This window comes from Corythoichthys intestinalis, chromosome 8 (assembly GCF_030265065.1).
Source record: "Corythoichthys intestinalis isolate RoL2023-P3 chromosome 8, ASM3026506v1, whole genome shotgun sequence".
Classification (NCBI taxonomy): domain Eukaryota; kingdom Metazoa; phylum Chordata; class Actinopteri; order Syngnathiformes; family Syngnathidae; genus Corythoichthys; species Corythoichthys intestinalis.
Window position 1 is genome coordinate 42,679,342 of NC_080402.1, and position 20,753 is coordinate 42,700,094.

Consider the following 20,753-nt stretch of genomic DNA (forward strand, 5'->3'; position numbering starts at 1 on the left):
TCTACACACGGAATATGTGCACTGAAAAGCCATAAACCACTCAAGCCTACACAATATAGTTTTACCACAAAACGGCATATTCACTAAAGTTAATCAGAGTCACATCCCCTTGCAAGGTCTGTCTTGAGGAAATAACCGCCTCCGCACTGAGTCAAGAGTCTGTTGCTCTGTCGATGATAACTTTCCTCTTTCTCAACTTTTGGTCTCATGCTGCCTTTTCTCCTGCTTTTTGGCAGCGACCTCTTAAATGGGATGTCACTGAGAATGGTCTGTGCATGAGTATGGCCGTGAGCAGTGAGCACTCACTATGTGGCTGCACATGAGTATCGCGTGAACCAGTGTTCAGCATTGTTGATGAGGTAGGTGCCTATCCCAGCTGACCTTGAGTGAGAGTTGGATAAACTCTGAACTGGTCATTTAACAATTAAGGGCAAATAGCAACTAGCTTTTCACAATTTGAAGATGAGAAAGCAGGATGATACACAAACAAATGCAACTAAATGAAAATAAAATTATTGTCACTGTCTAAATGTTGCAGTTCGGTATATATTAAAATTACAGCAAATTTGACTGACTGTTATTTTTTTTCCAAGTCTCAAATTTCTCTTTTCTTGTGATGTTTCACTTGACTCTCTGTTCTTTACTTTTTTTTCTTCTTCTAAGTTTCACATTTCTCTTTTCCTGTGACGTTTCACTTACCACATCCTGGCTGTGGCTTCAAACGGTATACTGGCAAATGCAGGTTTTTCTTCCCTTCAAACAAGCAAAGAAACACACACACACATATACTGTGTATACAGTACTCTTGGCAGAGCATATTATTGTCCTCTCATCGCACCAGCCAAATACACGAGACAATCAATAATTACAAGTGGTCATGGTAGGTTACTGTCCAATCTGTGGGAAGCCTGTCTATTTTGGTGAGTTTATGACCTCTGTTTCTATGGCAGGCATGTGTCCTCTGACATTTTCTCTTCAAGTCTGTTTAGTCTTTTGGCTCACAGAAACAAAACAAGCTGAAGCAGTATTGTACTCTATCAACAAGTGAAAAAATACATTCGTTCTTATCATTGATGGTTTGTTATGGAAAAGTAGAATTTAACAATAAGATTTTAAATCTGCTAAACTTTATGTTCTGCTGCAACCTGTCTTTTATTATTGGCCTACACCAGAGGTGTCCAAACTTTTTGCAAAGGGGTCCAGATTTGGCGTGGTAAAAATGTGGGGGGGCCGACCTTGGCTGACGTTCTTTACGTAGAACAATATATTTAAGCAAATTTTAGCAAGCCATTCCTTGTGTCACATTTGCTTTATTATTTTTTAAAATTAATAATTTCAACAATCTTGCAACTAGCCTTTGTGGCGTTCTCCTTCGACTCTCGGGCTTTTGTGAATACTGCTGCTGTAAAATTAAACTACCTTCAAGTTGCTTCAATTTCTCACTACGTATCTTCCCTGTAATCTCGTTGTACATGTCAGTGTGTCTTGTTTGGTAATATCGCCTCAAATTGAACTCTTTAAAAACAGTGACTGTCTCTTTGCAAATGAGGCAGGCACAGTTGTTGCGCATTTTAGTGAAGAAATAATCCAATTTCCACCTATCCTTGAAGCGTTGGCCGTTGCAGTCAACTTTTTTGTTGTTGATTGTCGCCATTTTAGAAAATTGGGAGTAAAGAGTCACACGGGGTAATGTTGCTTAGAGTGCTGCTGCCTTTTAGTGGGTAAATGAGGAGCAGCATTTAGTGTGTAAGCTACTTCATATGCTGGTAGCAGTACTGCTGACCAATTTATTAAGTCTATGTGCGGGCCAGACGTTATTGATTTTATGACAGAGGCTGGGGGCCGGATGAAATTTGAGCAAGGGCCGCATTTAGCCCCCGGGCCGGACTTTGGACATGTCTGGCCTACACTATGAAGAACGACAAAACGACAAATTAATAGTTTGAAATACACACATTATCTTAAAGCTTCGGTATTTCTTTTAGATGCACTGAAAAGGTTTAAACAGTCTAATTTGTACCATACACATATTCCCTGTCCTTACCATCTCTATATAGAAAAGAGAATTTTTTTAATCCCTTTTATTTATTTTTTATTCTGTTCTTATAAGCATGCAGTATCACATATCAATGATGACAATATATTCCTTTTATTAATTTTTAAAATTCTGTTCTTATAAGCATGCACTATCACATATCCACAACAGGATGTAAATTTATCAAGGTTTTAGCTTAATTTTCTGCATCATATTGCTCCCACTTCATAAAGATAATTTACTGGATTAGGTCACAATTCAAATCCGTACGAATACAAGGATCTGCCTCCTCTTTTTGTCAATCTAAACATGCAGCAAAAAGTTTTAAATTGTCTGACAAAATTGTCATTTGCAATGATAAAAGTGTAATCACACGCACACACATTGGAAACCAAAATTAAAATGCGAGAGTACAGGTTAAAAGAAACCCTGCATCTTGAGTGCGTAAATTACGTTATTGTTTTCTTATGATACAGTACACATCCCACACTTCCTCCTCTCTCAGAGCATAATTTTGATCGTCTGTTGTGTGGTCAGGTGAGAAGAAGAGGTCTTTAGGAAGAGATTATCATCCACTGTGTCTGAAATGTGAAAAATGTAAAAGGCAGCTCACAGCTGGACAACATGCTGAGGTAACCATGTTAGGAATTTATGTTGCATCCCCCCAAAATTCAATAAAGGCAGACAATGAACTAAAAACATTGATTATTGTTTTTCAGTATGATGAGAAACCATATTGTTCATACTGCTACATGAGGATGTTTGGTCCAAGAGGTAGTTTCTAACAACTCACACTCAAACATAAACATAGAATGGACCTATCGCAAAGTCCCAAACTCTTGGAAAACTGACAACTCAAGGCTCTGTCAAATTCTCTTGGAAAACTGACAACTCAAGGCTCTGTCAAATTCTCTTATAGTGTCTGAGTGAATGGACGATTTATGGATGACGACGGGAGTTCAAATTTCTGAATTCGCACTACCACAGCTGGCAATAAAGTAGTCTTTCAGGGTACCTGGTGTCAGAATTACAGGTACCCAACGCATAGCGTTAAACCATTGGGTTTTTACAATTTAAAGTTATAAAAAGAAGTTTTAAGTCATGACCACTCAGTATATTCCTACGCAAGTCTATGGCTGGTGTTAGACTTTTCTGATATGGGAGCGTGGTTTTGCGATGGATCCATTCAGCATTAAATTACTGTACCAAATGCCCCAACACCCCTCCCAACTCCATGTGATTCTATCTCTACAGGTAACAGGTGAGGGGCAGAAACCGTGTGAAACCAGTTGGCCTAACCAGAAGAGAAAATAAGAAGAGTATCAATATATTATTATATTTTTAAGTTTAAAAAAATGTGTGTGATTTATTAATTCAGCACTATGAATCTGTGTTTAAAACGGATTAAAAACAAATCCAGAGGGTTTCATTGTTTATTTAACATAGCAACAACTACCTTAAAATAGAAGTGCATTAATGGAAATGAGTTGAACTGTGGGTTAATTGAGTATTGCTTTCATCAGGTAAGCATAGGTATTGAAAATGAGGGTGAAAATGATGGAGAACAGTGGTAACTGCAAGAGTCTCTCGCAAGAGACTCTATCTATCTATCTATCTATCTATCTATCTATCTATCTATCTATCTATCTATCTATCTATCTATCTATCTATCTATCTATCTATCTATCTATCTATCTATCTATCTATCTATCTATCTATCTATCTATCTATCTATCTATCTATCTATCTATCTATCTATCTATCTATCTATCTATCTATCTATCTATAGATATATATACATATATCTATAGATATATAGATACATATATATAATACTCCTTGATTTTTTTTTCCAGAAAATACAGCATTTTTCACAGAAATTAATGCAATTACAAATATTTTCAGTATGAATGTGTTTATTTCTTGGATGTCTACTGGAAAACACAAAAAAGCTGAAGAGAAAAGCCAAAATGTACACAATTTTACACATAATGCAAAACATTTTTGGCACCCTCAACTCAATGTTTGGTGGCGCATTCTTTAGAACAGTAGTCTCCATACCGGTCCTCAAAGGCCCGCTGTGGGTCGTGGATTTTGTTCCTGCCAATCAAGCACTGAAAGTCAAACCAATGAGGTTTCTACTAAAACAAGCAGCACCTGACTGCAATCAAATGACTGCACTTGTAAAACACCAAATCGGTTAAAAAGTGTTGTCATATGCCTGGTTGGAATGAAATCCTGCACCCACAGCGGGCCTTTGAGGACCAGATTGGAGACCACGGCTTCAAAAGAAATATCAGAAAGCAATCGCTTCCTATAGCCATCAACAAGTTTTGTGCACCTCTCAGATGGAATTTTGGACCAGTGTTCTTTTGCGAACTGTTCCAGGTCTCTGTCTCCATAGTGTTCAATCTGATTCAGATCCGGACTCATCGATGGCCACCTCAGAATTCTGAGTGCCTTGACAGTGAGGAAGGAGTCATGAAATATGGAGGCTATCCAAACGTTTGAGCCGGTCATGGGTGTTCCAACAGGACAGTGACCCAAAACATACCTCAAATAGCACTATGAAATGGATGGAGACCTGTGCTCAGTGCCAGAAAAAGAATGAGGCCTACAGAGAAAAGAACACAGTGCCTATAGTCAAACATGGTGGAGGTCCAATGATGTTTTGGTGTTGTTTTGCTGCCTCTGACACTGGGTGCCTTGACAGTGTGCAAGGAGTCATGAAATATGGAGACTATCAAAATGTTTTGGGCTGGAATGTAGGGTGTAGTGTCTGAAAACTGGGTTTGCGTCAGAGGTTATGGGTGTTCCAACAGGACAATCACTCAAAACATACCTCAAATAGTACCAAGAAATAGTTCGAGCCAAAGCGCTGGAGAATTCTGAGGTGGCCAACGATGAGTCTGGATCTAAGTCATATTGAAAACAATGGAGAGATCTCAAAATTGCTGTTGCAAGAAGGCACCCTTCAAATCTTAGAGACCTGGAACAGTTCGCAAAACAAGAGTGGTCCAAAATTCCATCTGAGAGGTGCACAAAACTTGTTTATGGTTGTAGAAAGCGAGTGCTTTCTGTTATTTCTTCTAAAGGATGTGCAACTAAATATTGAGTTGAGGGTGCCAACATTTTGTCCATCCCACTTTTTTGGTAAAACATTTTTTTTTTGTAAAATTGTGTACATTTTGGCTTTTCTCTTCAATGTTTTTTGTGTTTTCCCAATGCACATCCCAGAAATAAACACATTCATACTGAGAACATTTGTAATTGCATTACTTTCTGTGAGAAATGCTGTATTTTCTGGAAAAAATCCAGGGTGCCAATAATTTTGTCCATGACTGTAAATACAAACAGCTTATTGTATCTAAGGATAAGCCTCTACTGAACAAAGTGAGTGTGGAATGGAAGTTGACAGACATCAGAATGCTTTTGAATATGACCATCTTCATCTAATCTCCCAAAATCACTCTTCCTTCCTTTACACTCTTCCTTCCTTTACTCAATCCAAATCACTCATTTTTGTCTGCTCAACTCCCTCCTCTCCTCTCACTGTGTCTCCGTCACCCCATAACCCTACCTTTACAGATCACACGACTGATGTGAAACCAGCTGGTTGACTGCTCATTTGCATGTGTTTCAAATACATAGCTACATTGTAAGATGGTGATGAAGGGCTAGAAAATAGAGCCATAGGCAAGTAAGTGTAGTTAGTATAGGTTCCTGATTGTGGCCCAAATACAGTTAGATTTGAAAGGCAGGAATAGACCCTTTGAATGTGAAGTGGCAGCAACTGTGGCAGAGAAAGTAAAAAAGGGTAATGAAAAATAGTCTATTGTTGAAATGTCATGTGGCTACTTATATGCCAGTAAAATGATGATTTCATATCCAAGTAGTGAAATACAGTTGTGGTCAAAAGTTTACATACACTTGTGAAGAACATAATGTCATGGCTCTCTGGAGTTTCCAGTTATTTCTACAACTCTGATTTTTCTCTGATAGAGTGATTGGAACAGATACTTCTTTGTCACAAAAAACATTCATGAAGTTTGGTTCTTTTATGACTTTATTATGGGTGAACAGAAAAAAGTGATCAAATCTGCTGGGTCAAAAATACACATACAGCAGCGCTAATATTTGGTAACATGTCCCACAAGCTTCTGGCAAGCTTCTGGTCGAATCTTTGACCACTCTTCTTGACAGAATTGGTACACTTCAGTTAAATTTGATGGCTTTCTGAGATGGACTTGTTTCTTTAGCATTGTCCACGTTTTCTATGGGGTTTAAGTCAGGACTTTGGGAAGGCCATTCGAAAACCTTAATTCTAGCCTGATTTAGCCATTCCATTACCACTTTTGACGTGTGTTTGGGGTCATTGTCCTGTTGGAACACCCAACTGCGCCCAGACCCAATCTTCGGGCTGATGACGTTAGTTTATCTTGAAAAATTTGAAGGTAATCCTCCTTTTTCATTATCCCATTTACTCTCTGTAAAGCACCAGTTCCATTGGCAGGAAAACAGCCCCACAGCATAATACTACCACCACCGTGCTTGACGGTAGGCATGGTACTTGTGGTTAAAGGCCTCACCTTTTCTCCTCCAAACATATTGCTGGGCATTGTGGCCAAACAGCTCGATTTTTGTTTCGTCTGACTACAGAACTTTCCTCCAGAAGGTCTTATCTTTGTCCATGTGATCAGCAGCAAACTTCAGTCGAGCCTTAAGGTGCCGCTTTTGGAGCAAAGGCTTCCTTCTTGCACGGCAGCCTCTCAGTCCATGGAGATGCAAAACACACTTGACTGTGGACACTGACACCTGTGTTCCAGCAGCTTCTAATTCTTGGCAGATCTGCTTTTTGGTGATTCTCGGTTGAATCTTCACCCTCCTGACCAATTTTCTCTCAGCAGCAGGTGATAGCTTGCGTTTTCTTCCTGATCGTGGCAGTGACAAAACAGTGCCATGCACTTTATACTTACAAACAATTGTTTGCACTGTTGCTCTTGGGACCTGCAGCTGCTTTGAAATGGCTCCAAGTGACTTTCCTGACTTGTTCAAGTCAATGATTCGCTTTTTCAGATCCACGTATGTATATTTTTGACCCAGCAGATTTGATCACTTTTTCTGTTAACCCATAATAAAGTCATAAAAGAACCAAACTTCATGAATATTTTTTTGTGACAAAGAAGTATCTGTTCCAATCACTCTATCGGAGAAAAATCAGAGATGTAGAAATAACTGGAAACTCAAGAGAGCCATGACATTATGTTCTTCACAAGTGTATGTAAACTTTTGACCACAACTGTATGTGGAATGCATGAGAAAACGTTTTTCCCCTGTCTTTATGTATGTTTCAGTATTGACATGACATCTAGTGGTGACCTGGAGATAAACAAAAACATTATTTGAATTGATGAATATTGAATTCATATTAAGAGCGCATAACTTAAATCATAGGATATTGGTATTGACGAACAGCTTTCTTTTCTTTCTTCTCTCGCTGGCCATTTCTCTCCCTTTGTTTTCGTTCCCACAAATATCATCAGACATCTAGAATCTATATCTGCATTCATGTATGTATGTATACATACACATACATACATATGTCAACATCACTACAGCAACATTTCTACGAGAGCTATTTTAACAAATTGTAGTAATGAGATTTAATCATACGATTTGTTTCCCGAGCACATGAAGGCAACTATGTCAAACGCTCTGGTACGCATGCGCAGTGAGTGAATCAGGAAGTTCAGCAGTTGGCGACTCAGTCAAGTACAGTAGGCAAAAATATTGAACTGTCATGGAATAAGGTATTTGGCGTCTCTCTGCCGCTGTATTTACAATATTTTATTGAGGATGGATTCTTGACAACTACAAAAACTGTACGGCAACATTCTATTGGGGTAAAAAAAAAAAATCAAAGATAAGACCCGACAATGATGATGCCAGAATGCGACCCGACAGAGACATTCGAACGCGCGTTGGACTCAGAGACAACTGCGGTTTCTCCACTGGAGTCAAATTTCTCCACTGTACATCGTCCGAGTGTGTTATTTGAAAAGAACACCGCGAGCTTGGGATTCCAGGCTAACCCGGGCGTTGCCGTTCGAATTTCGGACTCGTGTGAAAGCGTCTTGACCGAGCTTGAGGTGGACGGCTCCGGCGAAGACGCGTTGCTGTTGCCTTGCTTTGTTGGAAGCTCGTCCCCGTCGAGAAGTTCCCGAGACAAGAACAGACGGAACAGACACAGCTCATCGTCGGATAAAGACACGTTAGCCTCACCGGGTAAGCAGTAAATGTGATTATAACAAGTGTTGTTGGATATTGACGTAAATGGGGCAGGTTTGTATAACCGTGTTCTCATAAATTCGGTGTCCAAGCCGACAAGAGTTTTGGACATAGCCTGTTTTTCTATACTCATTATTAGTGATCAAAAACTTGAAAACAGTTGCAGAAATACTATAAGATCGCACTAAAATGACTTAAGTGTTGAATTATCATTGAAACACCAAAACCACAAGAAAGGTACTCCGTTAACATCGGTTAAATGTTTATTCGATTATATATTCTATACCATTGAGATCTATTTTAGGTTGAGGTTCTATGTGCTACTAATCCCTTTGTCCTAATTTGTAAGACAATTGAGTGAACTAGTAATGGTTGAACAGTTAGTTAGTTAGTTAGTTAGTTGAAGAGTAAAACACTAGTAACGTTGTTTCCATCACTGCCTTCTACAACTGTATGGCACTTCTGCGCAAAAGTATAAAAGTGCAGTAAGTAAGTCTTAGTGAAATTGAATTGTCATTCAGTACAATATCATCATTTCTTTCTTGGTACTAGTGACATGAAGTTATCAACCAATGAAGTTTTGACCTTACTAGTAACATTGTTTTCATCCATTCATCCATCTAGGCATGTGCCGATTACAGGTTTCAAGGTATACCATTGTATGAAAACATCATGGTTTTAAAACCACAAACATTTTCTGTCATACCGTCCCTGAGGTATTAGCTATATTTTTAATGTTCCAAATGCAGGGAGAAATCCCTCCCTTGCAGTTGCAAGGCTCAACCCTCCTGCACCAGTTGTTGCTCAGTGTCAGTGAGTCAGCTGTGCTACACAATGGCGGAGGAGGTGAAACTCCTGAACTATTTCCGCCATCGAAGAAAACAAAATCGCTGTTATGGGAATACTTTGGCTACGGAAAAGTTACAGACGGCCGTTTCTTAGAGGAGGCGGGCCAACCGACATGTAATACATGTTTGCGGAGGGTGGCAGCCGAGGAGGCAATACCTCCATTATGCGTTCGCATTTATACATGATTAAAGGTTAGGTTTCCCACCATCTACGAGAGTTAACGCCAGCGTCTTTAGTGTGTCTAGCGGTGGTAAAACATGTGTTTTTTCTCTCTGGAAACTGTCTGTGTTGAGAAAGACAGTATAATGTAAACATGATGCGAGTCATACACACGTTCTTTCTATGGAATGTAATTATTTTTGTTCTGATGGTAATAATGTTGAGTTGTGGGCTGTGGGTTTAGTCTCCCCTAAAGGACTGCTTTTATTCTAATTTTATCTAGAATGTTTTGTTATTTTTATGGAATTTATTTTTACCTTAACTTTATACTTGTGTTTCAGTGTGCTAATATGTTGTGAAAAATAAAACTCCTGTTCAGTGGAAAAATGTTATTCACTATTTTAATCCAGATATCTCAAAGTAACACATTTTACAGCTCTAAGTGCAATACCGTGATATTTTGTCTTAAGGTTTTCATGCCGTCAGAATCCCAGGAAAAATGTTGCAAAAAGACATTCTTCTATTGTACTGAATTGTCTTATGAGTAGGAACAAAGATTGTAAACTTGGACATGGACCTTTTTCTGATATCACATAAATGCGTAAGTGGTTTTCCATGGGGGTGAAATTGTTCAGCAGATTCAGTCAGATTAACAGCAAAGTGGAGCACTGTTTGCTTGTCTCCTTTGCTCTGACCTGTGGTTCTATGAAGTGTTAGCAACGCAAAATAGAGCCAAAATAGATTTTTTGACTCAAGGAATTAAAAATGTTTTAACTTTCTGTGTTGAGTTTGCATGTTATCCCCTGCAAGCATAGGTTTTCTCCAGGTGCTCCAGTTTCACCCCCACATCCCAAAAACATGCATGGTAGGCTGATCGAATACCTAAATTGTCCCTAGGTATGAGTGTGTGTGCGTATGGTTGTTCGTCTCCTTGTGCCCTGCAATTGGCTGGCAACCGATTCAGGGTGTACCCTGCCTACTGCCCATAGTTAGCTGGGATTGGCTCCAGCACCCCCGTTACCCTTGTGTGGATAAGTGGCTCGGAAAATGAATGAATGAATGAATGCCTGGAAATGTGTATCGTTAAAAAAAAATGCTATTAGGTTTTTGTCTAAAGCAGTTGAACCGGTGTTCCAAAAGCAGGAAATGTATAGATATCTTCTTAGCTTCATGTTGTCACAAGTCCTACATTTAAAACCTGACAACACACTAAGAGTAAAATTGCGCACTGCTTACGTGTTTGCCAGAGTACAATGTGTACTCAGGCCTGTCTGCTCACATGCTCTGACGCAACGTTCATGTTACTTCTTTACTTCAATACTTTATAGCTGTTCATCTTGAGAGAAGACCACGTGTTTTTTTTGTCTGTATTGATTCCTGTTCAGATTTATAGTGCAGCACCAATTCTGAGGAGGCCACTTACCTAATATTTCATGTGACACAGTATACACTGTTCTATTTCTCTTTTATTGTTCTGTGTCTCAGTGTGCTAAGATGTTATTCAAGCACAGTCTATTAGGGCTATAAATCTAGGCCATTGGTGAATGTGCTTATCTACTAGAGCTAGGTATTAACTCTCTTGTCTTTTGTACAGCTTTGTTCAAGACTATGTTTGATATAATCCTCAATTCATGTTTAATTTGTATTCACCTTTCACTCTTTATACTTTTTTTCTTCACCTGTACCCTTCCCTTCAAAGGTAATAGGATACTGTGCCAAATGTCTTTATTTTTAACGATGGATACGATGGATTTTGGTACAATATCAGTGATTGGTGATGCTGATTCGAAAGTTTTACCAGATTTTGGGATGCAGAAATATTTAATCAAATAATCAAAACATTGTTGTGATTATACAGTATATACATAGGTAAGAAATATGTTGCAGTGTCATCATACAGACGAACAAAGTACTGTATGACACTGATATTAAAGTGAATACAAATTATATTTCCATTTATTCTTTTAGGTATCAACAATGGGGACTTCAACCATTTCCCCGATGATCCTGAGTTTGCAGATATTATTCAAAGGGCAGAACAGGCTATTGAGGGTGGCGCCTTTCCAGAGAGGATTTCCCAGGGCTCCAGTGGGAGTTACTTTGTCAAAGACCCAAAAGGGGTAAGAAATTATTGCATATGTTTTTGGGCTAATTAATGTTGAAAAACATTGTTGCATCTATAAGCGATAGTGCTGCTGCATTTCCATTTTAATGTACTTAACAGCACACAACATAATGTATGTATAGTATACCACTCTTGCTTGCAGTATCTGTGGAGCTTAGTAGTCATGCAAGTTCATTCTGACCTTTTTATGCAGCAAACTGAGATTCAATTGCTTGTGGTATTCATTTGTCTTTCGTAACGTATCAATTAGAAGTCAACTTTAATCATTCTGGCTTCAACAGAAAGTCATCGGTGTTTTCAAACCAAAGTCAGAGGAACCCTACGGTCATCTAAATCCCAAATGGACCAAATATTTTCACAAGGTATTCATGTTGCAGGATGTTTTGTCTTCCTATATAATCACTTTAAGAATATGGGCTCAAAGTGCATCACAAAGTTTGTATGTCTTTGTTTAGCTTTGCTGTCCGTGTTGTTTTGGGCGAGGTTGCTTGTTGCCAAATCAGGGTTACCTCTCAGAAGCTGCTGCTTCGCTAGTGGATAGCAAACTGGGCCTTGGTGTGGTGCCAAAAACAAAGGTTATTCTCAATCATCGATCAATTTTTTTTCTGTTGGCTGCAGAAAGTGTACTGAATGCTTTGCTTCTTCTATCAGGTGGTGTATTTGGCCAGTGAGACCTTTCATTACAGTGCCATAGACAGAGCCAAATCCAGAGGGAAGAAGTACGCTTTAGAGAAAGTACCCAAGGTGGGACGACGCTTTCACAGAGTGGGCTTGCCACCAAAGGTAACACCATGTCCTCATTTTATTGCATTTTTTGTCGCCTAAGCTTTCTAAACTTTGATTTACTGTAAATAAAGGTTACAGGACTTCATACTGTACATCTGTGCACATGAACAAATGTTTGAGTACAGTCCTTCACCACGACCAAATTATTATCCATGCTAAAGTCAAAAGAAAAGTTGTCTTTTTGCATGCGTGACATTGATCTCATGGAGGCTAAAAATAGCAGAGGAAAAAACTTTAAACAAAATTGTAATTGTTTTTTTAAATTATCTGCAATAAAAGCTTTAAATTAATTTATCAAATCAATTCCTCATGCATTATAAAACCTCAGGAAGAAACTTTCTATATTGAAAAGGGTGGTGACCATTGATTTTAACCCCCTCATTGTTGTTAATACTCAAAGTTTAAATTACAGACTCAAAAAATGTCAGTTTTCTTTTGTACATATAACTTTTGGATGCATCTTTTTATATTATGTAACATTTGGTGTGGAAACAATGCTATCAGGAAGTAAATCAATGTCATTAAGTGACATTTTTTCCATTTGATGTCATAATTGCACATCGTTATGCAAATGCCAAAGGATGATGAGGTAATGCTTAATGTTTTTGCATGTTTGGCTAGGTGGGCTCATTTCAGCTGTTCGTAGAGGGTTATCGCGAGGCAGACTATTGGCTGAGGCACTTTGAGGCAGAACCTCTGCCAGAGAACATCAGAAAGCAGCTACAGTCACAGTTTGAGCGGCTGGTCATACTGGATTATGTAATCCGAAACACAGGTGTTTAGAGTTTTCCATTCTCACGCACTCTCTCTCACGCACTCTTGCTTTCACACTCTTGTTTTATGTGTTGTTTGTGTCTTTGTGTGGAGGCTTTCTGAACTCTAAACTGATGTAGCGATAATCGATGTCAACTTTTATTTATTTTTTTAATTTTAAAATTTCTCTCTGTCATTGGCGTTGTTATTCTATGCTTTTTATATACTGCATATACAGTGGGGCAAATAAGTATTTAGTCAACCATTAATTGTGCAAGTTCTCCTACTTGAAAATATTAGAGAGGCCTGTAATTGTCAACATGGGTAAACATCAACCATGAGAGACAGAATGTGAAAAAAACCCTGAAAAATCACCCTGTTTTATTTTTTAAAGAATTTATTTGAAAATCATGGTGGAAAATAAGTATTTGGTCCATACCAAAAGTTCATCTCAATACTTTGTTATGTACCCTTTGTTGGCAATAACGGAGGCCAAATGTTTTCTGTAACTCTTCACAAGCTTTTCACACACTGTTGCTGTTGCTATTTTGGCCCATTCCTCCATGCAGATCTCCTCTAGAGCAGTGATGTTTTGGGGCTGTCGTTGGGCAACACGGACTTTCAACTCCCTCCACAGATTTTCTATGGGGTTGAGATCTGGAGACTGGCTAGGCCACTCCAGGACCTTGAAATGCTTCTTACGAAGCCACTCCTTTGTTGCCCTGGCTGTGTGTTTGGGATCATTGTCATGCTGATAGACCCACCCACATCTCATCTTCAATGCCCTTGATGATGGAAGGAGATTTTAACTCAAAATTTCTCGATACATGGCCCCATTCATTCTTTCCTTTACACAGATCAGTCGTCCTGGTCCCTTTGCAGAAAAACAGCCCCAAAGCATGATGTTTACACCCCCATGCTTAACAGTGGGTATGGTGTTCTTCGGATGCAATTCAGTATTCTTTCAACTCCAAACACGAGAACCTGCGTTTCTACCAAAAAGTTCTATTTTGGTTTTATCTGACCATAACACATTCTCCCAGTCCTCTTCTGGATCATCCAAATGCTCTCTAGCGAACTGCAGACGGGCCTGGACGTGTACATTCTTCAGCAGTCAACACGTCTGGCAGTGCAGCATTTGAGTCCCTGGCCGTGCATTGTGTTACTGATAGTAGCCTTTCTTACTGTAGTACCAGCTCTCTGTGGGTCATTCACTAGGTCCTCCTTGTTATCATTTTGACGCCACGGAGTGAGATCTTGCATGGAGCCCCAGATCGAGGGAGAACTTCAGTAGTCTTGTTTGTCTTACATTTTCTAATAATTGCTCCCACAGTGGATATCTTTACACCAAGCGTTTTACCTATTGCAGATTAAGTCTTCCCAGCCTGGTGCAAGTCTACAATTTTGTCTCTCGTGTCCTTCGACAGCTCTTTGGTCTTTGCGAGAGTGGAGTTTGGAGTGTGACTGGCTGAGGTTGTGGACAGGTGTCTTTTATACAGATAATGAGTTAAAACAGGTGCCATTAAAACAGGTAACGAGTGGAGCCTCGTTAGACCTCGTTAGAAGAAGTTAGGCTTCTTTGACAGCCAGAAATCTTGCTTGTTTGTAGGTGACCAAATACTTATTTTCCACCATGATTTTCAAATAAATTCTTTAAAAATCAAACAATGTGATTCTCTGTTTTTTTTCTCCCCACATTCTGTCTCTAATGGTTGAGGGTTACCCATGTTGACAATCACAGGCCTCTCCAATCTTTTCAAGTAGGAGAACTTGCGCAATTGATGGTTGACTAAATACTTATTTGCCCCACTGTATTACTTAAGTTGGTACATCTGGACTAAAACACTCCTTGCCCCCTTTGTTAGATCGAGGAAACGACAACTGGCTGATCAAGTATGAGAAGCCAGGAGAGTGCGACGGACCAAAGGTGAGTTTAATGATAAAACATAATGCTGTTTTTATCTTGTTCATGCTCGGAATTTTGATGGAATTACAATAGACTGTTTCTATAAACCCCTTCGCAATATCCATTTAGTTTGATTTTTAGTTCGACTTTTTTTCCTACCATGAGCAAACTATTCTTTCTCTGCTCGCTGATGAGAAATATTATAATTCTTTGTGCAGCCAACTACAAAATAATGAAGAAGAAAAAATATCAATTTGACTTAGAAGCGGGATAGACTCTTGACAGGTCACTTGCCAATTGCAGGACATCTATAGAGAAACAACTATTCACATTCTGTCATATCTGCTGATTATTTAGAATTTCCTATTTACATTACTTACATGTTACAGGAATGTGGGGGAAATTTTACATGATGATTGCACTTAATGATCATAATTTAACATAGTGACTTGTACTGTATGCCTGAAATGTCTATCACTTTTTCAAATGACACTAATACAGTCAAAGACTTGGATTACACAAGAGCCTGTGGATACCAGTACCATCTGTCTACCTGTCATCAATCATTATTATCCGCCTATCGATTAACAAGCACAGGGCTGTCGTCTGTCTGACCATTTAATCAGACCTTTGGACAGAGATCAATAAGTGATGGTGGCATCAGTCATTAATCAGTAGTCTCCCCCCTTTTCCAGGATACAGAGTGGCCAGAAAACATTTCCAAGCCTTGCATCAAGATTGCAGCCATTGACAATGGCCTGGCCTTTCCCTTCAAACACCCTGATGAATGGAGAGCTTGTAAGTTGAGGCCTTTTAATGTAGTTGTTGATGATGAATTTTCTGTCATTCATCCTCCACGATTAAATTATTATGTGAAGTTGAAGAAAGATCAACAGTAATTGCATTACAACTTGGTTTTGAATTTAACTTTTGATATCTGTGCAATAATTGTTTTAAAAAAAAATATCCAGCGAGGCGCCACTGTCATGGGTTCAATCCCGTCCTGCGGCCTTCCTCCTGCTTACGGTGGTTTACTCCGGTTTCCTCCCACATCCCCAATACTTGCATGTTGGGCATGTTGAATGCTCCAAAATTGTCCCAATGAACAGTGAAGATAGTAATTCAATACCCTGCTATTTTGCAAGTTCTCCCACTTGGAAATCATGGAGGGGTCTGGAATTTTCATTGTAGGTGCATGTCCACTAGGGATGCAATGATAACGTAAGTCACGGTTCGGTACGATTTTCGATACAAGGGACACGGTTTTCGATTCGATTCAATAGATTTAATGCTCTGAAACAAAAAATACAAGTGTTTTTTTGTTTTAATGTGCTAACAAGCAAAAATAACAATGCCATCATATAAACATGCATTATAGTGCATAGTATTTATGTGCTTACTTCTTACTGATCTGAGAACAATCTTTACTTTTTGTAAAGTGAGGCGGGGCACACTGTTGATTGCTATTACTCTCTTAGCAGGAATGTTTACCACATGAGAAAAACATCCTTTTTGTGGTCCGAGTCCATCTGTGTGACGTACTGAATTAACAGTATTTACAATATTATCTATAGTCACTGGTATGGATTGATTTGGCTTGCTTAACTTCCATTCAGTCATGGCGGTTTTTAATTCATCCATGTAGTATATGGACTACGCGTCCCATGATCACTCTGGGCTCACACAGCCAATGGCATGGGACTTGGGGGGAGCTAACGTAGCACATCTAGGTTGCTATTTGATGATATCTAGTGTGTGCGCGCGAGTGTTGTCGGGCATTAAAAAAAGTTAACAAACGCCACAGAAGTCACGTCTGCTCATTACTGCACAACACCAGCATTTGACAATAGACTTTCATAAACAGGACGGGTTTGAAGTACAGTGCTCTTCATTTGCCACTCATTGTTCATAATGTAACCGTGAGTTACCTCTCTGTGACCCACAGTCTTAACCTGTCTGTTGTCTAAGCGAGGTTATCCGTAGCAGTCAAGTCGGCAACATTATATAGGCGGACTTTCTTGTCCTTATCCGTAAAGGCAGTCTTTGACAAATAAGTACGAGTAAGGATAGCATGTCGGCTCATCCAAAATGCTGCCAATCAACGGATCTGTATGAAATTGAAGTGGCAAGCCGCCTTCTTAGATTTCTGTCATACGGGCAATGATCCACGTGCGCCACAGCTCCGACCGTTCATGCAGTGTGGGAGGAGTAGGAGGGCGGCTGCTAGCGGCAGAGTTTGTTTTATCCAGGCAAAGCTTGCCGGACATTTTTAGCAAGAGAGACGACAAAAATAAATTCGGAAAATACATTTTGGGAACTTTCGGTTTTGATCGAATGCTTTTTCGTATTGAATCGAAGAGGGAAGGTATCGATCGGTTCAGTATAAAACCGAGTATTGTTGCATCCTTAATGTCCACTGTGGGAGGTATAATCTAAAAAGAAAAATCCAGAAATCAAAGTGTATGATTTTTTTTTCACTGATTTATTTGTGTGATACAGCTGCAAATAAGTATTTGAACACCTGAGAAAAGGGATGTTGATATTTGGTACAGTAGCCTTTGTTTGAAATTACAGAGGTCAAACGTTTCCTGTAGTTTTTCACCAGGTTTGCACACACTGCAGGAGGGATCTTGGCCCACTCCTCCACACAGATCTTCTTTAGATCAGTGAAGTTTCTGGGATGTCACTGAGAAACACAGAGTTTAAGCTCCCTCCACAGGTTTTCTATTGGGTTTAGGTCTGAAGACTGGCTAGGCCATGCTAGAACCTTGAGATGCTTCCTATGGAGCCCCTCCTTGGTTTTCTTGGCTGTATGCTTCGGGTCATTGTCATGTTGGAAAACCCAGCCACAACCCATCTTCAATGCTCTGACTGAAGGAAGGAGGTTGTTTGCCAACATTTCACAATACAGGGCTCCAGTCATCCTCTCTTTTATACCGTGCACATGTCTTGTCCCTTGTGTAGAAAAACACCCTCAAAGCTTGATGCTACCACCCCCATACTTAACAGTAGGGATGGTGTTCTTGGGATGGTACTGATCATTCTTCTTTCTTCAAACACGGTTAGTGGAATTATAATTTATGGCCAAAAGGTTCTACTTTACTCTCATCTGACCACATAACTTGCTCCCATGACTCCTCTGCATCATCCAAATGGTCATAGGCAAACTTTGGACGGGCCTTGATATGTGCTGGTTTGAGCAGGGGAACCTTCCGTGCCTTGTATGATTTCAAACCATGACGTCTTAGTGTCTTAGGATCATTGGGACCCCGCGTGGTGATATCTTACATGGGGCTCCACTCCGATTGAAATTGACCATTATGTGTGGCTTCTTCAATTTTCTAATGATTGCTCCAACATTGGACTTTTTGTCACCAAGCTGCTTGGCAATTGCTCTGTAGCCCTTTCCAGCCTTGTGGAGGTATACAAGTTAGTCTCTGGTGTCTTTGGACAGCTCTTTGGTCTTGGCCATGTTACAAGTTGGAGTCCTACCGATTGTATGGGGTGGACAGGTGTCTTAATGCAGCTGTCGAACTCAAACAATTGCATCTGAATCAGGATAATACATGGAGTTGAGGTAGACTTTTAGTAGGCGGACTAACAGGTCTTTCAGTGTCAGAATTCTAGATGATATACAGGCGTTCAAATACTTATTTGCAGCTGTATCACATACATAAGTTGTTAAAGAATAATGCCTTGTGATTTCTGGACTTTTCTTTTTAGATCATCTCTCTCACAGTGGACATGCACCTACGATGAAAATTTCAGACTCCTCCATGATTTCTAAGTGGGGAAAACTTGCAAAATAGCAGGGTGTTCAATTACTTATTTTCTTCACCGTATGAGAGTGAGCTCCAATGCTTGTTTGTCTCATTCGGTCCTGACAACCAGTTCAGGGTATACCCTGCTGCCTGCCCATACTTAGCTGAGATAGGCCCGAGCACCCTCTTTACGATAAGCGATACAGAGGAGGGCTGGATGGATAGAATATGACTAGATTATTTATGACTGCGGCTGTTTCTTCAGACCCCTTTCACTGGGCGTGGCTGCCCCAGGCTAAGGTTGCTTTCTCCCAGGAGACCAGAGAGCTGGTGCTGGCCCGTCTCTCGGACATGAACTTTGTGCAGGACCTTAGTGAGGACCTCTATGAGATGTTCATGGTATGGAGCAGTAGTTATGATAATAATTCTTTTTAATAATCAAATTTAACAGAAAGAAATACTTTACTATTGTTTGTTTATGTTAATGTAAGGTAGTAGCTAAAGTCTTGATCTCTTCATTATCAGAGAGACAAAGGCTTTGACAAGACCATGTTTGAGAAACAGATGTCGGTGATGAGGGGGCAGGTGAGTTTCCTGTTGTCTCTCTTTTTGTTTAGAGTTCTGTTGTTTTTATTAAAAAATGTACTGCATCCAACTTGGGACGTGTTGTCTATTGATGTCAATTTTTGCTGAATGTAATTGATGTGAATATTTTTGTGACAGGTGTTGAATCTCACCCAGGCTCTTAAGGATGGCAAGAGCCCGCTACAACTAGTGCAGATGCCCCGTGTGGTGGTGGAGCGCAGCCGGTCAGGTGGCCAGGGCCGCGTTGTCACTCTGGGCAATGCCTTCACCCAGACCTTCCACTGCAAGCGACCCTTTTTCTCCTCTTGGTAGAGAAGGAACAGCAACTGCTGGTGGTATTTTTCTGAAGGCAAGAAGTGGGAAAGGACTAAACCTTCTTATAAACTGTTGGTATATATTCTAACAAAGTGAGGGAATATTTTGAAGTAAGAGAAGTGAGATGGTGAATGTTTTTCCCTTATAGTTTGTTCCTAGCTTTAGTGATGGCAATGTATGATCAAAATATGACAGCTGGAAAGTATGAATTTCAAATGTTTCATCGAGAATTTAAGGCTTAATAGGATAATCAGTGTGAACAGGCTTTGCTTTTTGTTTTGACACAAAGTGTCAACACAGTTACATACTATTCTGCCAGTGGATTGAGATGACTATAACGATGAGATGCAACACCTCTGTGGTTTACCAGTGTTTTACATTCTGATTCCTATTCCTTAAAAAGTGCATTCTAGAAGATAGTCCAAAAATATTCACTCTGCCTTGTAGCATACATACAGAAATGTTAGTGGATATCATTTTCCCCCACTAAAGTTGATGAATCCAGCGTTCTTTGCTAAGTGTTGAACAAACACAAAGCCAAAGTCTTCAACCATTACAGTAATACTGCCAAACTGTTTGTAGATGGACTGTTGAAAACCCCCAAGAAAAAAATATATTCTTGTTCAAACTTGAATTTGTACCTCGACGGAGGAAGCGAAGGACTTGGAATAACCATTATGCTTGAATGTAATGTTTACTATTTATACTATTGTCCCTATACATTTCACTGGGGGCGAATACTGTCAGATCAATCTTACACTGAATGTATCTGTTCTTTGGCGTGTATTTACATCACGGCATGGAGAATGGCACCCTGATAATCCCGTGTTGTAATTTATTTAACTAGAAAAGTCAGTGCCATGAATTTTGTCTTATGCATCTTGACATTTTTATTACATGATTGTATGGGCAGAGTTGTATATTTAACACAATAACATTTGGGAGCATTTAATCTGTGTTTTGTGGGATTTTGTGTCTGTTTTTATGTTTTGCTCATTTTGGCCGTAACGAAAGACATGAAGTCTTCTTCACTATCTTACAAGGGAAATTCAATTTTTAATTATATTTATTGATAAAGGAAAATATTAAGTTGTCTCTGATGACCCAGCTTTATTTTCTCATCAGCTACTCGATATACACTGAACGAAAATATAAATACAACAGTTTCATTCATGGTCCAATTTTTCGTGA

The 20,753-nt window shown here is 39.5% G+C and overlaps 2 protein-coding genes across 2 annotated transcripts; both read left to right on the forward strand.

Moving 5' to 3' along the window:
• Positions 1-788: 788 nt before the first annotated feature.
• On the forward strand, positions 789-3,395 carry zgc:195282 (uncharacterized protein LOC100192223 homolog). Its single transcript, XM_057844262.1, has 4 exons — positions 789-920; positions 2,573-2,667; positions 2,755-2,809; positions 3,290-3,395. The coding sequence occupies exons 1-4, from the start codon at positions 878-880 to the stop codon at positions 3,298-3,300; spliced, it is 204 nt and encodes a 67-aa protein (XP_057700245.1). The 5' UTR covers positions 789-877; the 3' UTR covers positions 3,301-3,395.
• A 4,377-nt stretch (positions 3,396-7,772) lies between these two features.
• Positions 7,773-20,732, forward strand: pi4k2b (phosphatidylinositol 4-kinase type 2 beta). The gene is made up of 11 exons (XM_057844771.1): positions 7,773-8,320; positions 11,300-11,451; positions 11,738-11,818; positions 11,912-12,031; positions 12,108-12,239; positions 12,864-13,017; positions 14,861-14,922; positions 15,597-15,699; positions 18,928-19,061; positions 19,188-19,247; positions 19,386-20,732. Exons 1-11 carry the CDS (start codon positions 7,972-7,974, stop codon positions 19,557-19,559), a joined length of 1,521 nt encoding a protein of 506 aa, XP_057700754.1. The 5' UTR covers positions 7,773-7,971; the 3' UTR covers positions 19,560-20,732.
• The last annotated feature ends 21 nt before the right edge of the window (positions 20,733-20,753 follow it).

Bases quoted from the DNA above. Each gene is read 5' to 3' on its own strand.
- zgc:195282 (XM_057844262.1), top strand. From the start codon at position 878: ATGGTAGGTTACTGTCCAATCTGTGGGAAGCCTGTCTATTTTG. The intron at 921-2,572 runs GTGAGTTTATGA...TTGTGTGGTCAG, and splicing joins TGGGAAGCCTGTCTATTTTG to GTGAGAAGAAGAGGTCTTTA. The intron at 2,668-2,754 runs GTAACCATGTTA...ATTGTTTTTCAG, and splicing joins CAGCTGGACAACATGCTGAG to TATGATGAGAAACCATATTG.
- pi4k2b (XM_057844771.1), top strand. From the start codon at position 7,972: ATGATGATGCCAGAATGCGACCCGACAGAGACATTCGAACGCGCGTTG. The intron at 8,321-11,299 runs GTAAGCAGTAAA...TTATTCTTTTAG, and splicing joins AGACACGTTAGCCTCACCGG to GTATCAACAATGGGGACTTC. The intron at 19,248-19,385 runs GTGAGTTTCCTG...TTTTTGTGACAG, and splicing joins TGTCGGTGATGAGGGGGCAG to GTGTTGAATCTCACCCAGGC.